This window comes from Mytilus californianus, unplaced genomic scaffold (assembly GCF_021869535.1).
Source record: "Mytilus californianus isolate M0D057914Y unplaced genomic scaffold, xbMytCali1.0.p SCAF_4, whole genome shotgun sequence".
Taxonomy (NCBI): domain Eukaryota; kingdom Metazoa; phylum Mollusca; class Bivalvia; order Mytilida; family Mytilidae; genus Mytilus; species Mytilus californianus.
In genome coordinates this window covers 38,488,025-38,514,511 of record NW_026262690.1, presented here as the reverse complement: position 1 = coordinate 38,514,511, position 26,487 = coordinate 38,488,025, and the positions used below count along the sequence as shown (strand labels likewise).

The 26,487-nt window shown below is 35.4% G+C and overlaps 1 protein-coding gene across 1 annotated transcript; it reads left to right on the top strand.

Annotated features, from left to right (window-relative positions):
* The first annotated feature begins 17,833 nt into the window (after positions 1-17,833).
* LOC127736916 (extracellular matrix-binding protein EbhA-like) lies at positions 17,834-23,538 on the top strand. The gene is made up of 4 exons (XM_052247481.1): positions 17,834-19,012; positions 19,424-20,001; positions 20,248-21,550; positions 23,506-23,538. Exons 1-4 carry the CDS (start codon positions 17,834-17,836, stop codon positions 23,536-23,538), a joined length of 3,093 nt encoding a protein of 1,030 aa, XP_052103441.1.
* The last annotated feature ends 2,949 nt before the right edge of the window (positions 23,539-26,487 follow it).

Genomic DNA, 26,487 nt, shown 5'->3' with positions numbered 1-26,487 from the left:
GCTATCGATTGACGACATGAGAGCAAGAGCTGAACGTTTAATGACCCCAACGCATTCAGTCGATACTACAAAGGAATACAAAACTACAACAGTCAATTTATCTGATCAACCCATTGTAATAAGTGATACCGGTTTATTTCATGAACATTATAAAGATGACCAGGAAAGGTACAGCCAAGAAAATGTAAATATTGAACGTCATACTATTGTTGACAAAATCTGTAATAGCGACATTCAATCTCAAACTTCCACTGAGCAAGTGTCAAGTATTAAAGAAAGAGAAAAGGCACATATCTCCACAAAAGACAGAAAGATATTAAAGAAAAGAGATATGGTACCAACAGATGAAAAGAGTCCGAGAGATTCAGGTTTGATAACCTCCAAGCTAGCTGCCGAAGGCACCTCTGAATACAAAACAATAATGGACAATCTATCGGATCAACTCGTTATATCAAGTGATACCATTTCACTTCATGAACAGTATAAAGATGAAGATACCAAAGTCTTTTTAAGTGATACTCAAGATGTCCACAAACAATACAGCGAAGAAAATGTAAATGTTGAACCTCATTCTTCAGCTGGACAAATAACCGATAGCGAACATCTATCCCAAGCTGCTACTAAGAAAATAACAGGTATTAAAGAAAAACAAAAAACTCATGTCTCAACTTCAGACAAAAAGATGTCAATGAAAAGATACATGCTATCGATTGACGACATGAAGGCAAGAGCTGAACTTTTAATGACCCCAACGCATTCAGTCGATACTACCAAGGAATACAAAACTACAACAGTCAATTTATCAAGTGATACCAGTTCATTTCATGAACATTATAAAGATGACCAGGAAAGGTACAGCCAAGAAAACGTAAATATTGAACCTCATACTATTGCTGACAAAATTAGTGATAGCGACATTCAATCTCAAACTTCCACTGCGCAAGTGTCAAGTATTAAAGAAAGAGAAAAGGCACATATCTCCACAAAAGACAGAAAGATATTAACGAAAAAAGATATGGTACCAACAGATGAAAAGAGACCGAGAGATTCAGGTTTGATAACCTTCAAGCTAGCTGTCGAAGGCACCTCTGAATACAAAATAATAATGAACAATCTATCGCATCAACCTGTTATATCAAGTGATACCATTTCACTTCATGAACAGTATAAAGATGCAGATGCCAAAGTCTTTTTAAGTCACACTCAAGATGTCCACCAACAATACAGCGAAGAAAATGTAAATGTTGAACCTCATTCGTCAGCTGGACAAATAACCGATAGCGAACATCTATCCCAAACTGCTACTAAGCAAAAAACAGGTATTAAAGATAAGGAAAAAACTCATATCTCTACTGCAGACAAAAAGATGTCAATGAAAAGATATATGCTATCGATTGACGACATGAGGGCAAGAGCTGAACGTTTAATGACCCCAACGCATTCAGTCGATACTACAAAGGAATACAAAACTACAACAGTCAATTTATCTGATAAACCCATTGTAGTAAGCGATACCAGTTCATTTCATGAACATTATAAAGATGACCAGGAAAGGTTCAGCCAAGAAAACGTAAATATTGAACCTCATATTGCTAACAAAATCAGTGATAGCGACATTCAATCTCAAACTTCCACTGAGCAAGTGTCAAGTATTAAAGAAAGAGAAAAGGCACATACCTCCACAAAAGACAGAAAAATATTGACGAAAAGAGATATGGTACCAACAGATGAAAAGAGACCAAGAGATTCAGGTTTAATAACCTTCAAGCTAGCTGTCGAAGGCACCTCTGAATACAAAATAATAATGAACAATCTATCGCATCAACCCGTTATATCAAGTGATACCATTTCACTTCATGAACAGTATAAAGATGCATATGCCAAAGTCTCTTTAAGTGATACTCAAGATGTCCACCAACAATACAGCGAAGAAAATGTAAATGTTGAACCTTATTCTTCAGCTGGACAAATAACCGATAGCGAACATCTATCTCAAACTGCTACTAAGCAAAAAACAGGTATTAAAGATAAGGAAAAAACTCATATCTCTACTTCATACAAAAAGATGTCAATGAAAAGATATATGCTATCGATTGACGACATGAGGGCAAGAGCTGAACGTTTAATGACCCCAACGCATTCAGTCGATACTACAAAGGAATACAAAACTACAACAGTCAATTTATCTGATCAACCCATTGTAATAAGTGATACCGGTTTATTTCATGAACATTATCAAGATGACCAGGAAAGGTACAGCCAAGAAAATGTAAATATTGAACCTCATACTATTGTTGACAAAATCTGTAATAGCGACATTCAATCTCAAACTTCCACTGAGCAAGTGTCAAGTATTAAAGAAAGAGAAAAGGCTTATACCTCCACAAAAGACAGAAAGGTATTAACGAAAAGAGATATGGTACCAACAGATGAAAAGAGACCAAGAGATTCAGGTTTGATAACCTCTAAGCTAGCTGCCGAAGGCACCTCTGAATACAAAACAATAATGGACAATCTATCGGATCAACCCGTTATATCAAGTAATACCATTGCACTTCATGAACAGTATAAAGATGAAGATACCAAAGTCATTTTAAGTGATACTCAAGATGTCCACCAACAATACAGCGAAGAAAATGTAAAGGTTGAACCTCATTTTTCAGCTGAACAAATAACCTATAGCGAACATCTATCCCAAACAGCCACTAAGCAAAAAACAGGTATTAAAGATAAGGAAAAAACTCATATCTCCACTTCAGACAAAAAGATGTCAATGAAAAGATATATGCTATCGATTGACGACATGAGGGCAAGAGCTGAACGTTTAATGACCCCAACGCATTCAGTCGATACTACAAAGGAATACAAAACTACAACAGTCAATTTATCTGATGAACCCATTGTAATAAGTGATACCGGTTTATTTCATGAACATTATAAAGATGACCAAGAAAAGTACAGCCAAGAAAATGTAAAGATAGAACCTCATACTATTTTTGGCAAAATCAGTGAAAGCGACATTCAATCTCAAACTTCCACTGAGCAAGTGTCAAGTATTAAAGAAAGAGAAAAGGCTTATACCTCCACAAAGGACAGAAAGGTATTAACGAAAAGAGATATGGTACCAACAGATGAAAAGAGACCGAATGATTCAGGTTTAATAATCTCCAAGCTAGCTGCCGAAAGCACCTCTGAATACAAAACAATAATGGACAATCTATCGGATCAACCCGTTATATCAAGAGATACCATTTCACTTCATGAACAGAATAAAGATGCAGATGCCAAAGTCTTTTTAAGTGATACTCAAGATGTCCACCAACAATACAGCGAAGAAAATGTAAATGTTGAACCTCATTTTTCAGCTGGACAAATAACCGATAGCGAACATCTATCCCAAACTGCTACTAAGCAAAAAACAGGTATTAAAGATAAGGAAAAAACTCAGATCTCTACTTCAGACAATAAGATGTCAATGAAAAGATATATGCTATCGATTGACGACATGAGAGCAAGAGCTGAACGTTTAATGACCCCAACGCATTCAGTCGATACTACAAAGGAATACAAAACTACAACAGTCAATTTATCTGATCAACCCATTGTAATAAGTGATACCGGTTTATTTCATGAACATTATAAAGATGACCAGGAAAGGTACAGCCAAGAAAATGTAAATATTGAACGTCATACTATTGTTGACAAAATCTGTAATAGCGACATTCAATCTCAAACTTCCACTGAGCAAGTGTCAAGTATTAAAGAAAGAGAAAAGGCACATATCTCCACAAAAGACAGAAAGATATTAAAGAAAAGAGATATGGTACCAACAGATGAAAAGAGTCCGAGAGATTCAGGTTTGATAACCTCCAAGCTAGCTGCCGAAGGCACCTCTGAATACAAAACAATAATGGACAATCTATCGGATCAACTCGTTATATCAAGTGATACCATTTCACTTCATGAACAGTATAAAGATGAAGATACCAAAGTCTTTTTAAGTGATACTCAAGATGTCCACAAACAATACAGCGAAGAAAATGTAAATGTTGAACCTCATTCTTCAGCTGGACAAATAACCGATAGCGAACATCTATCCCAAGCTGCTACTAAGAAAATAACAGGTATTAAAGAAAAACAAAAAACTCATGTCTCAACTTCAGACAAAAAGATGTCAATGAAAAGATACATGCTATCGATTGACGACATGAAGGCAAGAGCTGAACTTTTAATGACCCCAACGCATTCAGTCGATACTACCAAGGAATACAAAACTACAACAGTCAATTTATCAAGTGATACCAGTTCATTTCATGAACATTATAAAGATGACCAGGAAAGGTACAGCCAAGAAAACGTAAATATTGAACCTCATACTATTGCTGACAAAATTAGTGATAGCGACATTCAATCTCAAACTTCCACTGCGCAAGTGTCAAGTATTAAAGAAAGAGAAAAGGCACATATCTCCACAAAAGACAGAAAGATATTAACGAAAAAAGATATGGTACCAACAGATGAAAAGAGACCGAGAGATTCAGGTTTGATAACCTTCAAGCTAGCTGTCGAAGGCACCTCTGAATACAAAATAATAATGAACAATCTATCGCATCAACCTGTTATATCAAGTGATACCATTTCACTTCATGAACAGTATAAAGATGCAGATGCCAAAGTCTTTTTAAGTCACACTCAAGATGTCCACCAACAATACAGCGAAGAAAATGTAAATGTTGAACCTCATTCGTCAGCTGGACAAATAACCGATAGCGAACATCTATCCCAAACTGCTACTAAGCAAAAAACAGGTATTAAAGATAAGGAAAAAACTCATATCTCTACTGCAGACAAAAAGATGTCAATGAAAAGATATATGCTATCGATTGACGACATGAGGGCAAGAGCTGAACGTTTAATGACCCCAACGCATTCAGTCGATACTACAAAGGAATACAAAACTACAACAGTCAATTTATCTGATCAACCCATTGTAATAAGTGATACCGGTTTATTTCATGAACATTATAAAAATGACCAGGAAAGGTACAGCCAAGAAAACGTAAATATTGAACCTCATATTATTGCTGACAAAATCAGTGATAGCGACATTCAATCTCAAACTTCCACTGAGCAAGTGTCAAATATTAAAGAAAGAGAAAAGGCACATACCTCCACAAAAGACAGAAAGATATTAACGAAAAGAGATATGGTACCAACAGATGAAAAGAGACCAAGAGATTCAGGTTTGATAACCTTCAAGCTAGGTGTCGAAGGCACCTCTGAATACAAAACAATAATGGACAATCTATCGGATAAACCCGTTATATCAAGTGGTACCATTTCACGTCATGAACAGTATAAAGATGCAGATGCCAAAGTGTTTTTAAGTGATACTCAAGATGTCCACCAACAATACAGCGAAGAAAATGTAAATGTTGAACCTTGTTCTTCAGCTGGACAAATAACCGATAGCGAACATCTATCCCAAACTGCTACTAAGAAAATAACAGGTATTAAAGAAAAACAAAAAATTCATGTCTCAACTTCAGACAAAAAGATGTCAATGAAAAGATATATGCTATCGATTGACGACATGAGGGCAAGAGCTGAACGTTTAATGACCCCAACGCATTCAGTCGATACTACCAAGGAATACAAAACTACAACAGTCAATTTATCTGATCAACCCATTGTAATAAGTGATACCGGTTTAGTTCATGAACATTATAAAGATGACCAGGAAAGGTACAGCCAAAAAAACGTTAATATTGAACCTCATATTATTGCTGACAAAATCAGTGATAGCGACATTCAATCTCAAACTTCCACTGAGCAAGTGTCAAGTATTAAAGAAAGAGAAAAGGCACATACCTCCACAAAAGACAGAAAGATATTAACGAAAAGAGATATGGTACCAACAGATGAAAAGAGACCAAGAGATTCAGGTTTGATAACCTTCAAGCTAGGTGTCGAAGGCACCTCAGAATACAAAACAATTATGGACAATGTATCGGATCAACCCGTTATATCAAGTGGTACCATTTCACGTCATGAACAGTATAAAGATGCAGATGCCAAAGTCTTTTTAAGTGATACTCAAGATTTCCACCAACAATACAGCGAAGAAAATGTAAATGTTGAACCTCATTCTTCAGCTGGACAAATAACCGATAGCGAACATCTATCCCAAACTGCTACTAAGCAAAAAACAGGTATTAAAGATAAGGAAAAAACTCATATCTCTACTTCAGACAAAAAGATGTCAATGAAAAGATATATGCTATCGATTGACGACATGAGGGCAAGAGCTGAACGTTTAATGACCCCAACGCATTCAGTCGATACTACAAAGGAATACAAAACTACAACAGTCAATTTATCTGATCAACCCATTGTAATAAGTGATACCGGTTTAGTTCATGAACATTATAAAGATGACCAGGAAAGGTACAGCCAAGAAAACGTAAATATTGAACCTCATATTATTGCTGAAAAAATCAGTGATAGCGACATTCAATCTCAAACTTCCACTGAGCAAGTGTCAAGTATTAAAGAAAGAGAAAAGGCACATACCTCCACAAAAGACAGAAAGATATTAACGAAAAGAGATATGGTACCAACAGATGAAAAGAGACCAAGAGATTCAGGTTTGATAACCTTCAAGCTAGGTGTCGAAGGCACCTCAGAATACAAAACAATAATGGACAATGTATCGGATCAACCCGTTATATCAAGTGGTACCATTTCACGTCATGAACAGTATAAAAATGCAGATGCCAAAGTCTTTTTAAGTCATACTCAAGATGTCCACCAACAATACAGCGAAGAAAATGTAAATGTTGAACCCCATTCTTCAGCAGGACAAATAACCGATAGCGAACATCTATCCCAAACTGCTACTAAGCAAAAAACAGGTATTAAAGATAAGGAAAAAACTCATATCTCTACTTCAGACAAAAAGATGTCAATGAAAAGATATATGCTATCGATTGACGACATGAGGGCAAGAGCTGAACGTTTAATGACCCCAACGCATTCAGTCGATACTACAAAGGAATACAAAACTACAACAGTCAATTTATCTGATGAACCCATTGTAATAAGTGATACCGGTTTATTTCATGAACATTATAAAGATGACCAGGAAAAGTACAGCCAAGAAAATGTAAAGATAGAACCTCATACTATTGTTGGCAAAATCAGTGAAAGCGACATTCAATCTCAAACTTCCACTGAGCAAGTGTCAAGTATTAAAGAAAGAGAAAAGGCTTATACCTCCACAAAAGACAGAAAGGTATTAACGAAAAGAGATATGGTACCAACAGATGAAAAGAGACCGAATGATTCAGGTTTAATAATCTCCAAGCTAGCTGCCGAAAGCACCTCTGAATACAAAACAATAATGGACAATCTATCGGATCAACCCGTTATATCAAGAGATACCATTTCACTTCATGAACAGTATAAAGATGCAGATGCCAAAGTCTTTTTAAGTCATACTCAAGATGTCCACCAACAATACAGCGAAGAAAATGTAAATGTTGAACCTCATTTTTCAGCTGGACAAATAACCGATAGCGAACATCTATCCCAAACTGCTACTAAGCAAAAAACAGGTATTAAAGATAAGGAAAATACTCATATCTCTACTTCAGACAAAAAGATGTCAATGAAAAGATATATGCTATCGATTGACGACATGAGAGCAAGAGCTGAACGTTTAATGACCCCAACGCATTCAGTCGATACTACAAAGGAATACAAAACTACAACAGTCAATTTATCTGATCAACCCATTGTAATAAGTGATACCGGTTTATTTCATGAACATTATAAAGATGACCAGGAAAGGTACAGCCAAGAAAATGTAAATATTGAACGTCATACTATTGTTGACAAAATCTGTAATAGCGACATTCAATCTCAAACTTCCACTGAGCAAGTGTCAAGTATTAAAGAAAGAGAAAAGGTACATATCTCCACAAAAGACAGAAAGATATTAAAGAAAAGAGATATGGTACCAACAGATGAAAAGAGTCCGAGAGATTCAGGTTTGATAACCTCCAAGCTAGCTGCCGAAGGCACCTCTGAATACAAAACAATAATGGACAATCTATCGGATCAACTCGTTATATCAAGTGATACCATTTCACTTCATGAACAGTATAAAGATGAAGATACCAAAGTCTTTTTAAGTGATACTCAAGATGTCCACAAACAATACAGCGAAGAAAATGTAAATGTTGAACCTCATTCTTCAGCTGGACAAATAACCGATAGCGAACATCTATCCCAAGCTGCTACTCAGAAAATAACAGGTATTAAAGAAAAACAAAAAACTCATGTCTCAACTTCAGACAAAAAGATGTCATTGAAAAGATACATGCTATCGATTGACGACATGAAGGCAAGAGCTGAACTTTTAATGACCCCAACGCATTCAGTCGATGCTACCAAGGAATACAAAACTACAACAGTCAATTTATCTGATGAACCCGTTGTATCAAGTGATACCAGTTCATTTCATGAACATTATAAAGATGACCAGGAAAGGTACAGCCAAGAAAACGTAAATATTGAACCTCATACTATTGCTGACAAAATCAGTGATAGCGACATTCAATCTCAAACTTCCACTGAGCAAGTGTCAAGTATTAAAGAAAGAGAAAAGGCACATACCTCCACAAAAGACAGAAAGATATTAACGAAAAGAGATATGGTACCAACAGATGAAAAGAGACCGAGAGATTCAGGTTTGATAACCTTCAAGCTAGCTGTCGAAGGCACCTCTGAATACAAAATAATAATGAACAATCTATCGCATCAACCTGTTATATCAAGTGATACCATTTCACTTCATGAACAGTATAAAGATGCAGATGCCAAAGTCTTTTTAAGTGATACTCAAGATGTCCACCAACAATACAGCGAAGAAAATGTAAATGTTGAACCTCATTCTTCAGCTGGACAAATAACCGATAGCGAACATCTATCCCAAACTGCTACTAAGAAAATAACAGGTATTAAAGAAAAACAAAAAACTCATGTCTCCACTTCAGACAAAAAGATGTCAATGAAAAGATATATGCTATCGATTGACGACATGAAGGAAAGAGCTGAACTATTAATGACCCCAACGCATTCAGTCGATACTACCAAGGAATACAAAACTACAACAGTCAATTTATCTGATCAACCCATTGTAATAAGTGATACCGGTTTAGTTCATGCACATTATAAAGATGACCAGGAAAGGTACAGCCAAGAAAACGTTAATATTGAACCTCATATTATTGCTGACAAAATCAGTGATAGCGACATTCAATCTCAAACTTCCACTGAGCAAGTGTCAAGTATTAAAGAAAGAGAAAAGGCACATACCTCCACAAAAGACAGAAAGATATTAACGAAAAGAGATATGGTACCAACAGATGAAAAGAGACCAAGAGATTCAGGTTTGATAACCTTCAAGCTAGGTGTCGAAGGCACCTCAGAATACAAAACAATAATGGACAATGTATCGGATCAACCCGTTATATCAAGTGGTACCATTTCACGTCATGAACAGTATAAAGATGCAGATGCCAAAGTCTTTTTAAGTGATACTCAAGATTTCCACCAACAATACAGCGAAGAAAATGTAAATGTTGAACCTCATTCTTCAGCAGGACAAATAACCGATAGCGAACATCTATCCCAAACTGCTACTAAGCAAAAAACAGGTATTAAAGATAAGGAAAAAACTCATATCTCTACTTCAGACAAAAAGATGTCAATGAAAAGATATATGCTATCGATTGACGACATGAGGGCAAGAGCTGAACGTTTAATGACCCCAACGCATTCAGTCGATACTACAAAGGAATACAAAACTACAACAGTCAATTTATCTGATGAACCCATTGTAATAAGTGATACCGGTTTATTTCATGAACATTATAAAGATGACCAGGAAAAGTACAGCCAAGAAAACGCAAATATTGAACCTCATATTATTGCTGACAAAATCAGTGATAGCGACATTCAATCTCAAACTTCCACTGAGCAAGTGTCAAGTATTAAAGAAAGAGAAAAGGCACATACCTCCACAAAAGACAGAAAGATATTAACGAAAAGAGATATGGTACCAACAGATGAAAAGAGACCAAGAGATTCAGGTTTGATAACCTTCAAGCTAGGTGTCGAAGGCACCTCTGAATACAAAACAATAATGGACAATCTATCGGATAAACCCGTTATATCAATTGATACCAGTTCACTTCATGAACAGTATAAAGATGAAGATGCCAAAGTCTTTTTACGTGATACTCAAGATGTCCCCAAACAATACAGCGAAGAAAATGTAAATGTTGAACCCCATTCTTCAGCTGGACAAATAACCGATAGCAAACATCTATCCCAAACTGTTACTAAGCAAAAAACAGGTAGTAAAGAAAAGGAAAAAACTCATATCTCCACTTCAGACAAAAAGATGTCAATGAAAAGATATATGCTATCGATTGACGACATGAAGGCAAGGGCTGAACGTTTAATGACCCCAACGCATGCTGTCGACACAACAAAGAAATCCAAAACTACAGCAGTCAGTTTATCGGATGAACCCGTTGTATCAAGTGATACCAGTTCATTTCATGAACATTATAAAGATGACCAGGAAAGGTACAGCCAAGAAAATGTAAATATTGAACCTCTTATTATTGCTGACAAAATCAGTGATAGCGACATTCAATCTCAAACTTCCACTGAGCAAGTGTCAAGTATTATAGAAAGAGAAAAGGCACATACCTCCACAAAAGACAGAAAGATATTAAAGAAAAGAGATATTGTACCAACAGATGAAAAGAGACCAAGAGATTCAGGTTTGATAACCTTCAAGCTAGGTGTCGAAGGCACCTCTGAATACAAAACAATAATGGACAATCTATCGGACCAACCCTTTATATCAAGTGATACCACTTCACTTCATGAACAGTATAAAGATGAAGATGGCAAAGTCTTTTTAAGTGATACTCAAGATGTCCCCAAACAATACAGCGAACAAAATGTAAATGTTGAACCTCATTCTTCAGCTGGAGAAATAACCGATAGCAAACATCTATCCCAAACTGTTACTAAGCAAAAAACAGGTAGTAAAGAAAAGGAAAAAACTTATATCTCCACTTCAGACAAAAAGATGTCAATGAAAAGATATATGCTATCGATTGACGACATGAAGGCAAGGGCTGAACGTTTAATGACCCCAACGCATGCTGTCGACACAACAAAGAAATCCAAAACTACAGCAGTCAGTTTATCGGATGAACCCGTTGTATCAGGTGACACAAGTTTATTTGATGACGGTTCTGAAGATAAAATAATAAAGGTCATTTTAATTGATTCTAAAGAAAACCATAAAAAATATAGCAAAGAAAATGTAAATATTAAGCCTCATACTATTGCTGGCAAAATTACCGATAGCAAATATCTATCCCAAACTGCTACTAAGCAAACAACAGGTATTAAAGAAAAGGAAAAAACTCATATCTCCACTTCAGACAAAAAGATGTCAATGAAAAAATATATGCTATCGATTGACGACATGAGGGCAAGAGCTGAACTTTTAATGACCCCAACGCATTCAGTCGATACTACCAAGGAATACAAAACTACAACAATCAATTTATCTGATGAACCCGTTTTATCAAGTGATCCCAGTTCATTTCATGAACATTATAAAGATGACCAGGAAAGGTACAGCCAAGAAAATGTAAATATTGAACCTCATATTATTGCTGACAAAATCAGTGATAGCGACATTCAATCTCAAACTTCCACTGAGCAAGTGTCAAGTATTAAAGAAAGAGAAAAGGAACATACCACCACAAAAGAAAAAAAGATATTAACGGAAAGAGACATGGTACCAACAGATGAAAAGAGACCAAGAGATTCAGGTTTGATAACCTTCAAGCTAGGTGTCGAAGGCACCTCAGAATACAAAACAATAATGGACAATCTATCTGATCAACCCGTTATATCAAGTGATACCACTTCACTTCATGAACAGTATAAAGATGAAGATGGCAAAGTCTTTTTAAGTGATACTCAAGATGTCCCCAAACAATACAGCGAACAAAATGTAAATGTTGAACCTCATTCTTTAGCTGGACAAATAACCGATAGCAAACATCTATCCCAAACTGTTACTGAGCAAAAAACAGGTAGTAAAGAAAAGGAAAAAACTCATATCTCCACTTCAGGCAAAAAGATGTCAATGAAAAGATATATGCTATCGATTGACGACATGAAGGCAAGAGCTGATCGTTTAATGACCCCAACGCATGCTGTCGACACAACTAAGGAATACAAAACTACAGCAGTCAGTTTATCGGATGAACCCGTTGTATCAGGTGACACAAGTTTATTTGATGACGGTTCTGAAGATAAAATAATAAAGGTCATTTTAATTGATTCTAAAGAAAACCATAAAAAATATAGCAAAGAAAATGTTAATATTAAGCCTCATACTATTGCTGGCAAAATTACCGATAGCAAATATCTATCCCAAACTGCTACTAAGCAAACAACAGGTATTAAAGAAAAGGAAAAAACTCATATCTCCACTTCAGACAAAAAGATGTCAATGAAAAAATATATGCTATCTATTGATGACATGAAGGCAAGAGCTGAACGTTTAATGACCCCAACGCATTCAGTCGATACTACCAAGGAATACAAAACTACATCAATCAATTTATCTGATGAACCCGTTTTATCAAGTGATACCAGTTCATTTCATGAACATTATAAAGATGACCAGGAAGGCTACAGCCAAGAAAATGTAAATATTGAACCTCATACTATTGCTGACAAAATCAGTGATAGCGACATTCAATCTCAAACTTCCACTGAGCAAGTGTCAAGTATGAAAGAAAGAGAAAAGGAACATACCACCAAAAAAGAAAGAAAGATATTAACGGAAAGAGATGTGGTACCAACAGATGAAAAGAGACCAAGAGATTCAGGTTTGATAACCTTCAAGCTAGGTGTCGAAGGCACCTCAGAATACAAAACAATAATGGACAATCTATCGGATCAACCCGTTATATCAAGTGATACCACTTCACTTCATGAACAGTATAAAGATGAAGATGGCAAAGTCTTTTTAAGTGATACTCAAGATGTCCCCAAACAATACAGCGAAGAAAATGTACATGTTGAACCTCATTCTTTAGCTGGACAAATAACCGATAGCAAACATCTATCCCAAACTGTTACTAAGCAAAAAACAGGTAGTAAAGAAAAGGAAAAAACTCATATCTCCACTTCAGACAAAAAGATGTCAATGAAAAGATATATGCTATCGATTGACGACATGAAGGCAAGAGCTGAACGTTTAATGACCCCAACGCATGCTGTCGACACAACTAAGGAATACAAAACTACAGCAGTAAGTTTATCGGATGAACCCGTTGTATCAGGTGACACAAGTTTATTTGATGACGGTTCTGAAGATAAAATAATAAAGGTCATTTTAATTGATTCTAAAGAAAACCATAAAAAATATAGCAAAGAAAATGTAAATATTAAGCCTCATACTATTGCTGGCAAAATTACCGATAGCAAATATCTATCCCAAACTGCTACTAAGCAAACAACAGGTATTAAAGAAAAGGAAAAAACTCATATCTCCACTTCAGACAAAAAGATGTCAATGAAAAAATATATGCTATCTATTGATGACATGAAGGCAAGAGCTGAACGTTTAATGACCCCAACGCATTCAGTCGATACTACCAAGGAATACAAAACTACAACAATCAATTTATCTGGTGAACCCGTTTTATCAAGTGATACCAGTTCATTTCATGAACATTATAAAGATGACCAGGAAAGGTACAGCCAAGAAAATGTAAATATTGAACCTCATATTATTGCTGACAAAATCAGTGATAGCGACATTCAATCTCAAACTTCCACTGAGCAAGTGTCAAGTATTAAAGAAAGAGAAAAGGAACATACCACCAAAAAAGAAAGAAAGATATTAACGGAAAGAGATGTGGTACCAACAGATGAAAGGAGACCAAGAGATTCAGGTTTGATAACCTTCAAGCTAGGTGTCGAAGGCACCTCAGAATACAAAACAATAAAGGACAATCTATCGGATCAACACGTAATATCAAGTGATACCATTTCACTTAATGAACAGTATAAAGATGAAGATGTCAAAGTCTTTTTAAGTGATACTCAAGATGTCCCCAAACAATACAGCGAACAAAATGTAAATGTTGAACCTCATTCTTCAGCAGGACAAATAACCGATAGCGAACATCTATCCCAAACTGTTACTAAGCAAAAAACAGGTATTGAAGATAAGGAAAAAACTCATATCTCCAATTCAGACAAAAAGGTGTTAATGAAAAGATATATACTATCGATTGACGACATGAGGGCAATAGCTGAACGTTTAATGACCCCAACGCATTCAGTCGATACTACCAAGGAATACAAAACTACAACAGTCAATTTATCTGATGAACCCGTTGTATCAAGTGATACCAGTTCATTTCATGAACATTATAAAGATGACCAGGAAAGGTATGCTGACAAAATCAGTGATAGCGACATTCAATCTCAGACTTCCATTGAGCAAGTGTCAAGTATTAAAGAAAGAGAAAAGACACATACCTCCACAAAAGACAGAAAGGTATTAACGAAAAGAGATATGGTACCAACAGATGAAAAGAGACCAAGAGATTCAGGTTTGATAACCTTCAAGCTAGCTGCTGAAGGCACCTCTGAATACAAGACAATAATGGACAATCTATTCGATCAACCCGTTATATCAAGTGATACCATTTCACTTCATCAACAGTATAAAGATGAAGATGCCAAAGTCTTTTTATGTGATACTCAAGATGTCCACCAACAATACAGCGAAGAAAATGTAAATGTTGAACCTCATTCTTCAGCTGGACGAATAACTGATAGCGAACATCTATCCCAAACTGCTACTAAACAAACAACAGGTATTAAAGATAAGGGAAAAACTCTTATCTCCACTTCAGACAAAAAGATGTCAATGAAAAGATATATGCTATCGATTGACGACATGAAGGCAAGAGCTGAACGTTTAATGACCCCAACGCATTCAGTCGATACTACCAAGGAATACAAAACTAGAACAGTCAATTTATCTGATGAACCCATTGTAATAAGTGATACCCGTTCATTTCATGAACATTATAAAGATTACCAGGAAAGGTACAGCCAAACAAATGTAAATATTGAACCTCCTATGATTGCTGACAAAATCAGTGATAGCGACATCCAATCTCAAACTTCCACTGAGCAAGTGTCAAGTATTAAAGAAAGAGGGAAGGCATATACCTTCACAAAAGACAGAAAGATATTAACGAAAAGAGATATGGTACCAACAGATGAAAGGAGACCAAGAGATTCAGGTTTGGTAACCTCGAAGCTTCCAGTCGAAGGCACCTCTGAATACAAAACAAAAATGGACAATCTATCGGATCAACCTGTTATATCAAGTGATACCAGTTCAATTGATGAACGGTATAAAGATGAAGATGCAAAAGTCTTTTTACGTGATACTCAAGATGTCCCCAAACAATACAGCGAAGAAAATGTAAATGTTGAACTTCATTCTTCAGCTGGACAAATAACCGATAGCAAACATCTATCCCAAACTGTTACTAAGAAAACAACAGGTATTACAGAAAAGGAAAAAACTCATATCTCCACTTCAGACAAAAAGATGTCAATGAAAAGATATATGCTATCGATTGACGACATGAAGGCAAGAGCTGAACGTTTCATGACCCCAACGCATTCAGTCGATACTACCAAGGAATACAAAACTAGAACAGTCAATTTATCTGATGAACCCATTGTAATAAGTGATACCCGTTCATTTCATGAACATTATAAAGATTACCAGGAAAGGTACAGCCAAACAAATGTAAATATTGAACCTCCTATGATTGCTGACAAAATCAGTGATAGCGACATCCAATCTCAAACTTCCACTGAGCAAGTGTCAAGTATTAAAGAAAGAGGGAAGGCATATACCTTCACAAAAGACAAAAAGATATTAACGAAAAGAGATATGGTACCAACAGATGAAAGGAGACCAAGAGATTCAGGTTTGGTAACCTCGAAGCTTCCAGTCGAAGGCACCTCTGAATACAAAACAAAAATGGACAATCTATCGGATCAACCTGTTATATCAAGTGATACCAGTTCAATTGATGAACGGTATAAAGATGAAGATGCAAAAGTCTTTTCAAGTAAAACTCAAGATGTCCACCAACATTTCAGCGAAGAAAATGTAAAAGTTGAACCTCATTCTTCAGCTGAACAAATAACCTATAGCGAACATATATTTCAAACTGCTACTAAGCAAGCCTCAGATATTAAAGAAAAGGAAAAAACTCATATCTCCACTTCAAACAAAAATACTACAATGAAAAGATATATGCTATCGGTTGATGACATGAAGGCAAGAGTTGCAGGTTCAATGACTCCAACGCATTCAGTCGATACTACCAAGGAATACAAAACTACAACAGTCAATTTATCTGATGAACCCGTTGTATCACGTGATACCAGTCTACTTCATGAAGGTTTTAAAAATAAAATACAAAAGGTCATTGTAAGTGATTCTAAAGATGACCAGAAAAGATATAGCAAAGAAAATGTAAATATTAAACATCATACTATTACCGGCAAAATTATCGATAGCGTCAAGCAATCTCAAACTTCTTCTACGAAAAGCACAAGTATTGGAGAAAGAGAAAAAGCAAATTCCTCCAAAATAGACATAGAGATATTGAAGAAAAGTGATATCGTACCAATAGATCAAAAGAAAGCAAGAGATTCATGTCCGATAACCTCCGATGACACCGCTGAATACAACACAATAATGGACAATATTTTGGATAAAGACGTTATATCAAGTGACACCAGTTCATTTCATGAAGATTATAAAGATTTCCAGGAAAGGTACAGGAAAGAAAATTTAAATATTGAACATCATACTATTCCTGGAAAAATTCTCGACAGCGACAATCAATTTCAAACTTCTACCGAGCAAATAACAAGTATTGCAGAAAGAAAAATAGCACATGCCACAACAATAGACAGAAAGATATTAATGAAAGGAGAAATGGTATCAACAGATGAAAAGAAAGCAAGGGATTCAGGTTTGGTAACCTCCAAGCAAGCTGTCGATGACACCGCTGCATACAACGAAAAAATGGACAATTTATCGGACGAACACGTTATATCAAGTGATACCAGTTCACTTCGTCAGGATTATAAAGGTGACCAGGAAAATTACAGGAAAGAAAATGTAAAAACTGAACATTACACTATTGCTGGCGAAATTGCCGATGGCGACAATCAATTTCAAACTTCTACTGAACAAATAACAAGTATTCAAGAAAAGGAAAAAACACATACCTCCAGAATAGACAGAAAGATATTAACAAAAAGGGATACGGTACCAATAGACGAAAACAAAGCAAGAGATTCAGGTTTGGTAACCTCTAAACAAGCAGTAGCTGACACCGCTGAATACAACACAATAATGAACAATATATCGGATGAAATAGTTATATCAAGTGATACCAGTTCACTTCATGAAGATAATAAAGATGACCAGGAAAGGTACAGGAAAGAAAGTGTAAAAATTAAACATCACACTTTTTCTGACAAAATTCCCGATATCGACCACCAAACTCATTCTTCTACTGAGCAAATAACATGTATTGAAGAAAGGGCAAAGGAGGTACCTGCCTCCACAATAGACAAAACGATATTAACGAAAAGGGATATGGTACCAAAAGATGAAAAGAAAGCAAGAGATTCAGGTTTGATAACCCCAAAGCAAGCTTTTGATGACACTGCTGAAAACAACAGAAGAATGGACAAGATTACGACTGAACCCGAAATATCAAGCGATACCAGCTCACTTTATAAAGATTATAAAGATGACCAGGAAATGTACAGCCAAGAAAATGTAAATATTGAACCTTATACTATTGCTGACAAAATCACTGATAGAGACATTCAATCTCAAATTTCCACTGAGAAAGTGTCAAGTATAAAAGAAAGAGAAAAGGCCCATACCTCCACAAAAGACAGAAAGATATTAACAAAAAGAGATATGATACCAATATATGAAAAGAAAGCAAGAGATTCAGGTTTGATAATCTCAAAGCAAACTTTCGATGACACTACTGAATACAACACAATAATGGACAATATTTCGGATGATGCAGTTATACTAAGTGATACCAGTTTATTTTACGAAGATTATAAAGATGATCAGAAAAAGTACAGCGCAGAAAATGCAAATATTGCACCTAAAACTATTGTTGACAAAATTACCGCTAGTGACATTCAATCTCAAACTTCTACTAAGCAAATAAGAAGTATTGAAGAAAGACAAAAAGTTCATACCTCCATAATAGACAGAATGCTATCAACGAAAATCGATATGAAATCATTATATGACAAGAAAGCAATAGATTCAGGATTGATAACCTCAAAGCAAGCTATCGATGACACAGCTAAATACAACACAATAATGGACAATATATCGGATGAACCTGTTGTATCAAGTGATACCAGTTCATTTCATGAAGATTATAAAGATGACCAGGAAAGGCACAGCCAAGAAAATGTAAATATTGAACCTCATACTATTGCTGACAAAATTACCGATAGAGACATTCAATCCCAAACTTCCACTGAGCGAGTGTCAAGTATAAAAGAAAGAGAAAAGGCACATACTTCCACAAAAGACAGAAAGATATTAACGACAAGAGATAATGAACCAACAGATGAAAAGAAAGCAAGAGATTCACGTTTGATAACATCAAAACAAGCTGTCGATGACACTGCTGAATACAACAGAAAAATGGACAAAATTACTGATGAACCCGTTGTATCAAGCGATACCAGTTCACTTTATGATCGTTATAAAGGAGACCAGGAAAGGTACAGCGAGGTAAATGTCAATATTGAACCTCACATTATTGCTGGCACTATTCCCGATAGCGAAAATCAATTTAAAAATTTTACTAAGCAAATAAAAAGTATTAAAGAAAGAGAAAAAGCCCATACATTCACAATAGACAGAAAGATATTAACAAAAAGAGATATGATACCAATATATGAAAAGAAAGCAAGAGATTCAGGTTTGATAATCTCAAAGCAAACTTTCGATGACACAACTGAATACAGCACAATAATGGACAATATTTCGGATCATCCGGTTATACGAAGTGATACCAGTTTATTTTACGAAGATTATAAAGATGATCAGATAAGGTACAGAACAGAAAATGCAAATATTGCACCTAAAACTATTGCTGACAAAATTACCGCTAGTGACATTCAATCTCAAACTTCTACTAAGCAAATAAGAAGTATTGAAGAAAGACCAAAAGTTCATAGCTCCATAATAGACAGAATGCTATCAACGAAAATCGATATGAAATCATTATATGACAAGAAAGCAATAGATTCAGGTTTGATAACCTCAAAGCAAGCTATCCATGATACAGCTAAATACAACACAATAATGGACAATATATCGGACGAACCTGTTGTATCAAGTGATACCAGTTCATTTCATGAAGATTATAAAGATGACCAGGAAAGGCACAGCCAAGAAAATGTAAATATTGAACCTCATAATATTGCTGACAAAATTACCGATAGAGACATTCAATCCCAAACTTTCACTGAGCGAGTGTCAAGTATAAAAGAAAGAGAAAAGGCACATACTTCCACAAAAGACAGAAAGATATCAACGACAAGAGATAATGAACCAACAGATGAAAAGAGAGCAAGAGATTCACGTTTGATAACATCAAAACAAGCTGTCGATGACACTGCTGAATACAACAGAAAAATGGACAAAATTACGGATGAACCCGTAATATCAAGCGTTACCAGTTCACTTTATGAACATTATAAAGATGACCAGGAAAGGTACAGCGAAGTAAATGTCAATATTGAACCTCACACTATTGCTGGCAAAATTCCCGATAGCGAAAATCAATTTAAAAAATTTACTGAGCAAATAACAAGTATTAAAGAAAGAGAAAAAGCTCATACATCCACAATAGACAGAAAGATATTAACAAAAAGAGATATGATACCAATATATGAAAAAAAAGCAAGAGATTCAGGTTTGATAATCTCAAAGCAAACTTTCGATGACACTACTGAATACAGCACAATAATGGACAATATTTCGGATCATCCGGTTATACGAAGTGATACCAGTTTATTTTACGAAGATTATAAAGATGATCAGAAAAGGTACAGCGCAGAAAATGCAAATATTGCACCTAGTACTATTGCTGACAAAATTACCGATAGTGACGTTCAATCTGAAACTCCTACTCAGCAAATAAGAAGTATTAAAGAAAGACAAAAAGTTCATTCCTCCGCAATAGACAGAATGATATCAAAGGAAATCGATATGGAACCATTATATGACAAGAAAGCAAGAGCTTCAGGTTTGATAACCTCAAAGCAAGCTGTCGATGACACCGCTGAATACAAGACAATAATGGACAATATATCGGATGAACCCGTTGTATCTAGTGCTGCTGAATACAACAGAAAAATGGACAAAATTACTGATGAACCCGTTGTATCAAGCGATACCAGTTCACTTTATGAACGTTATAAAGATGACCAGGAAAGGTACAGCGAGGTAAATGTCAATATTGAACCTCACATTATTGCTGGCAAAATTCCCGATAGCGAAAATCAATTTAAAACTTTTACTGAGCAAATAACAAGTAGTAAAGAAAGAGAAAAAGCTCATACATCCACAATAGACAGAAAGATATTAACAAAAAGAGATATGATACCAATATATGAAAAGAAAGCAAGAGATTCAGGTTTGATAATCTCAAAGCAAACTTTCGATGACACTACTGAATACAGCACAATAATGGACAATATTTCGGATCATCCGGTTATACTAAGTGATACCAGTTTATTTTACGAAGATTATAAAGATGATCAGAAAAGGTACAGCCTTAAAAATGCAACTATTGTACCTCGTACTGTTGTTGACAAAATTACCGATAGTGACATTCAATCTCAAACTTCTACTAAACAAATAAGAAGTATTGAAGAAAGACAAAAAGTTCATACCTCCACAATAGACAGAATGGTATCAACGAAAATCGATATGGATCCATTATATGACAAGAAAGCAAGAGATTCAGGTTTGATAACCTCAAAGCAAGCTTTTGATGACACTGCTGAATACAACAGAAAAATGGACAAAATTACGGATGAACCCGTAATATCAAGCGATACCAGTTCACTTTATGAAGATTATAAAGATGACCAGGAAAGGTACAGCCAAGAAAATGTAAATATTGAACATTATACTATTACTGACAAAACTACCGATAGCCACTCTCAAACGTCTACTGAGCAAATAACAAGTATGAAAGAAAGAGAAAAGGCTCATGCCACCACAATAGACAGAAAGATATTAATGAAAGGAGATATGGTAACAAAAAAGGAAATGAATTCAAAATCTCCACGTTTAATAACAAAAAGGGTGGCTGTCAATAATACCGATGAATACACCTCCATAAAGAAAAATACTAAAACTAATGTAAGTGATACTGAAACTGACCAGAAAAGGCATACCGAAGTAAATATCAATCTTAAACGCCATACTACTATTGGCCAAATAACGGATAGCGACAATCAAAATGAACCTGTCACTGAAAAAATGATGAGCATTAAAGAGAGAATAAAAGCTCTTAACTCGATCCCTGTAGACAGAAAGACAGTAACGAAAAGAAATATATTATCAAGAGACGAAAAGAAAGCAAGAGATCCATGTTTGATTACACCAAAGCAAGCTGTCAATTACATGAATGAAAACAATACTCTAACGGCCATTATTACGGATGAACCCGTTATGTCAAGTGGTAAAAGTGTAATTGATAAAGATGACAAGAAATACTACGGTGAAGAAAATGTGAATCTTGGTCCTCATACGTTTTCCGGTAAACTAAGCGATAGCGTCAATCAATCTCTAACTTCCACTGAGAAAATAACAAGCAATAATGAAAGAATTAAGGCTCTTACTTCCACTGCAGACAGAATGATATTATCGAAAAGAGATATTGTATTAATAGACGAAAAGAAGGCAAGAACTCCACGTGTGATAACCCGAGAGCAACCTGACGTAAACACCACTAAATACAACACTGCAACAGTCAATATATCTAATGAACCCATGATATCAAGTGATAATAGTTCACTCTATGAAGACTTTAAAGATGCAAATGCAAAAGCCATTGTAAGAGATGATAAAATTGACCAGAAATACTACAGCGAAGGAAACGTCAATCTTGAAACTCTTACCTTTGCCCATCAAATTACCGATAGCGACAACCAATCTCAAATGAGAACTAGGCAATTACCAAGCATTAAAGAAAGAATAAAAGCTCTTACTTCCACTGTAGACAGAAAGTCTTTAACCAAAACAGATATGGTATTCATAGACGAAAAGAAGGCAAGACCTCCCGGTTTGATGACACTAAAGCAAGCTTTCGATATAAACAAGGAATACAAAAGTGCAATGGTCAATATATCGGATGAACCCGTTATATCAAGTGATAGCAGGTCATTCCATAAAGGTTTTAAGATTGAAAATACAAAAGGCATTGTAGGTGATACTAAAGATGACCAGAAATACGTCAGCAAAGAAAATATTAATTTTCAACCTCATACTTCTTATTTCCAAATTACCGATAGCGACAATCAATCTCAAACTTTCACTGAGAGAATTACTAACAAAGACGAAAGAAATAAAGCTCATACCTCCGCTGTTGATATAAGCACATTAACGAAAAGGGATATTGTATCAATAGAAGAAATGAAGACACGAGCTCCTTCAAAATTTCTATGTATAAACGTTCAAGCTGCTTCTGAGAAACGTAAAAGAAATGAAGATAATGATAACGTGGCCCAAAAAGAAATTTCAGAATTGAATTTAGGAATAGGTATTGAATCGTCATGTGAAAAATTGAAAGAAAAACCTTTTGAAAAAATTGGCACCAGTCTTTTTGAAAACGACCATGAAACTGGTAATACTTGTCTAGAGAAAGAAGTCGATTATGTAACCTCGTCCTACTTAGAAAAAACTAAAGCATCCAAACAGTTGTCTAAAATTGACAGTGAGGTTGCAAACGACAATGTTTTATCAAATCAGATGTTCAAATCACTTACATGGGCAAAGAAAACAGATGAACCATCAGTCAATAATATTACTAAGACAGGAATAAAGTCAAACACAAGAAATATAAACGAGTTGGTTGAGGACGATTCGTTTCACAATCTTGCCATGAAGTTAGGTTTTAGTCCAGAATCAAACTATCAGTCCAGAGGTCAATTACAGTGCGATCCCTCGTTTGAACAGCTTGTTCAAGATATAGAAACCTATTGGAGCAAATATGGGGTTCCAGTGGAACAGGCCAATAGAATTAGATATGCTCTTCACGAAAGGGATTCTCGTGAAGCTTTAATTGATACCCTTGTTACCGATTTTCAAAATCTTATTTCTGATACAAATGAAATTTGTAGTGACCGATCGTTTGATAAACTTGCAGAAGATGTCGACCAAGTAGTCAGTAGCGATGGTTCACTCGACAGTCTAGTTGCGAAGGCGCTAGTTCCAACAGAAACATTAATAAGAACAAAGGGATTTAAGAAATCTACTGTACTATGTGATTTAAATGAAGATAATAAGTATCCATTTCAATTTATCGAAAGAAGACGAGAACCTAACTATATAAAACAATATCGCGCTTCATTGGAAAACATTTTGCCTTTAGTGAGTAGGCTTGCAGCATTGAATGCTACACAGATTCCATCAAAGATTTTAAACAAACCGTCTTATGATAAACTTCAAACTACAGTTGATAATCTGGCAAAGAGATTTACAGAGTATACTGAAAAAGAGACAGAAGGTACACAAAATAAATCGTACCAGTGTTTAGATGTCAATGTTGAATCTTTATCCGAACGATTTACAGAAAAGGACGACAACACTGGATACCTTTCAAACTATCAAAAGCAACGATACCTATCTACAAAGCAGAAAAAACCGGTGGTAAGTCCAAAACATGAAAACGCACGCTGGAAAAGCACAAAGAGGAATGAAAATGATACGGAATTAGATCTGCTATTAGAAACAGAAAGAAGAAAAGCAAGACAATTGGTCAAAAAAGAGATACCAATTGAAAGGAGCAATACGAAACAAGAAGCTGATTTGAATCCGAAGGGATATTTTGAATTTGGTAAAGGAATGTCATGTGCCGTACATGATCAAGAAAACCTGCAAAGATCTTTTGAACATATCAATATTAAAGTGGATTCCATAGCGAAAGATTTCACGCAGGGGAATAGTAAGTTAGCCGAAAAACCACTGAAAACTATTCATAGTTTGAAAGATTTGAACATTGGAGTGCCTGCGTTGATAGAGACATTCGATGCCAATAAAGACGAGACTGTGAAAATTTTGCCAGATCCCTATCATAAGGATTCTAAATTGAAGAACATTATAACAACCCCTAGAGGTTTTTCTGCTTAATCATGTGGCAATTTTGTGTACATAATATTGAGTATAATAAATGTAATTGCATCAGATGAAGTTAGTTTCAAAAGGTCCCATTTCCCCGCTCTTTTTTCAAGCAGTCGATGAACCATGGAAATGAGGTCAAAGACAACGGACATATGACAGACGGAAGCTTCGTAACACTATTTTGGTTACATTTAAAGTTTCACAAAAGTACGAGCAATTGCCTATTTACGTACAGCTTATCTTTTATCTAAGAAAACAACACAACAACACAAGTCACCCAAAATAGACATCCATAGGTCACTTGTTATTGCCGTGGCTGATCCAGGGGGGGGGGGGGGGGGAATCCCCCTTTATTTTGACGATCAATGCATTTGAATGGCTGGATCCGCCCTGTTTATTTGCCAAGCGCCCACACAATATAATATGATCTAAATCGCCCAAATATACACAATTCGGGAAAAAAATTACCGTGGATTCATTTAATTTCGTGGATTGAGGAAAAAATTGTATTTGCGTGGGTATTACATTTTGTGGTTTTGCCGAAGGCTGCATATAAGCCTATATGAAATCTGTAGTTCGTTGAACATTTAAATTTTTGGTTCACATATACCCAGGAATTCCATGAAAATTGGTATCCCACGAATAATGATGAATCCACAGTAACAGAAACAACCAATATGCTTGACGTTAACTATTTCTTATTGAAAAGAAGGTTTTGAACTTTGAAGTGGAGTACAATATGTAAAATGGTTAAAACTTTTAACTTTTGTACTATATCTTCCAGTTATTACATCAATCAGTGGAGCAAATAACAATACAATCTGTATTTTGAATACTATAAAAAAAAAAGTAAGGAGATGTGGTATGAATGCCAATGAGACTACTATCCAACAAAGTTCAATTGAAGTTGATATAAGCATGCAATTATAGGCCACTGTACGGCCTTCAACCAGGAGAAAAAACCCATACCGTATAGTCGGCTATAAAAGGCCCGGACATGAGAAAAATGGGAAACAATTCAAACGAGAAAACTAATAGCCTAATTTATAACAAAACATTGACGACAATGACAGCACAACATAAGAACAACCTATAAACATCAGTTGCAATTGGCTTCACTCGAAAGATCGGTACGAGGCACAAAAACAACAAACATAAAAACAATAGACACAACGCATCGAAATAAGAGTATTCGCAGCTACTGAAAGCTAGTTCAAAGCTTATTTCAACTGATAAATAAACCATTTTCTACCTGACTAAAGTATCAAACAATACACATCGAACAGATTTAGTGTAGAGTCTGGGAAACGCATGCCCTTGTACACTGCCAAAACATAAGTAAACAGTATCGACAGGATTTAAGATCATGAGTTCTCAAAACAATACATATATAGCAATATATATTATAAAAGTATGGAAAGCCACAGCTGTCTTATGTGGAGCTCTGTTAATACGCTATGTTGTTTAAGTATTACTTGATGATAGTTTGTCTTTACATAATATGGTTTTGACATTACGTAATGATGTTTTGATGTAACTTAATATGGAATAGTCATTACTCAATGATATTTCAATAATACATGATATGGTTTCGTATTGACTTGATATAGTTTTGCCATTACTTGATATGGTTTTGTTATTACTCGATGTGACTTCACCATTATTTAATGTGGTTGTGTCATTGGGCAAGGTGGTTTTAACACTACTTGATCTTTTTGTGACTTAACGTAATGTAGTTGTTTAATTACATGATGTGGTTTTGCTATTTCGTAATGATGATTTGCCAATTCTTTGTATGGCTTTAACATGACGTAATGATGTTTTAAAATTTGACGATTTTACACTAC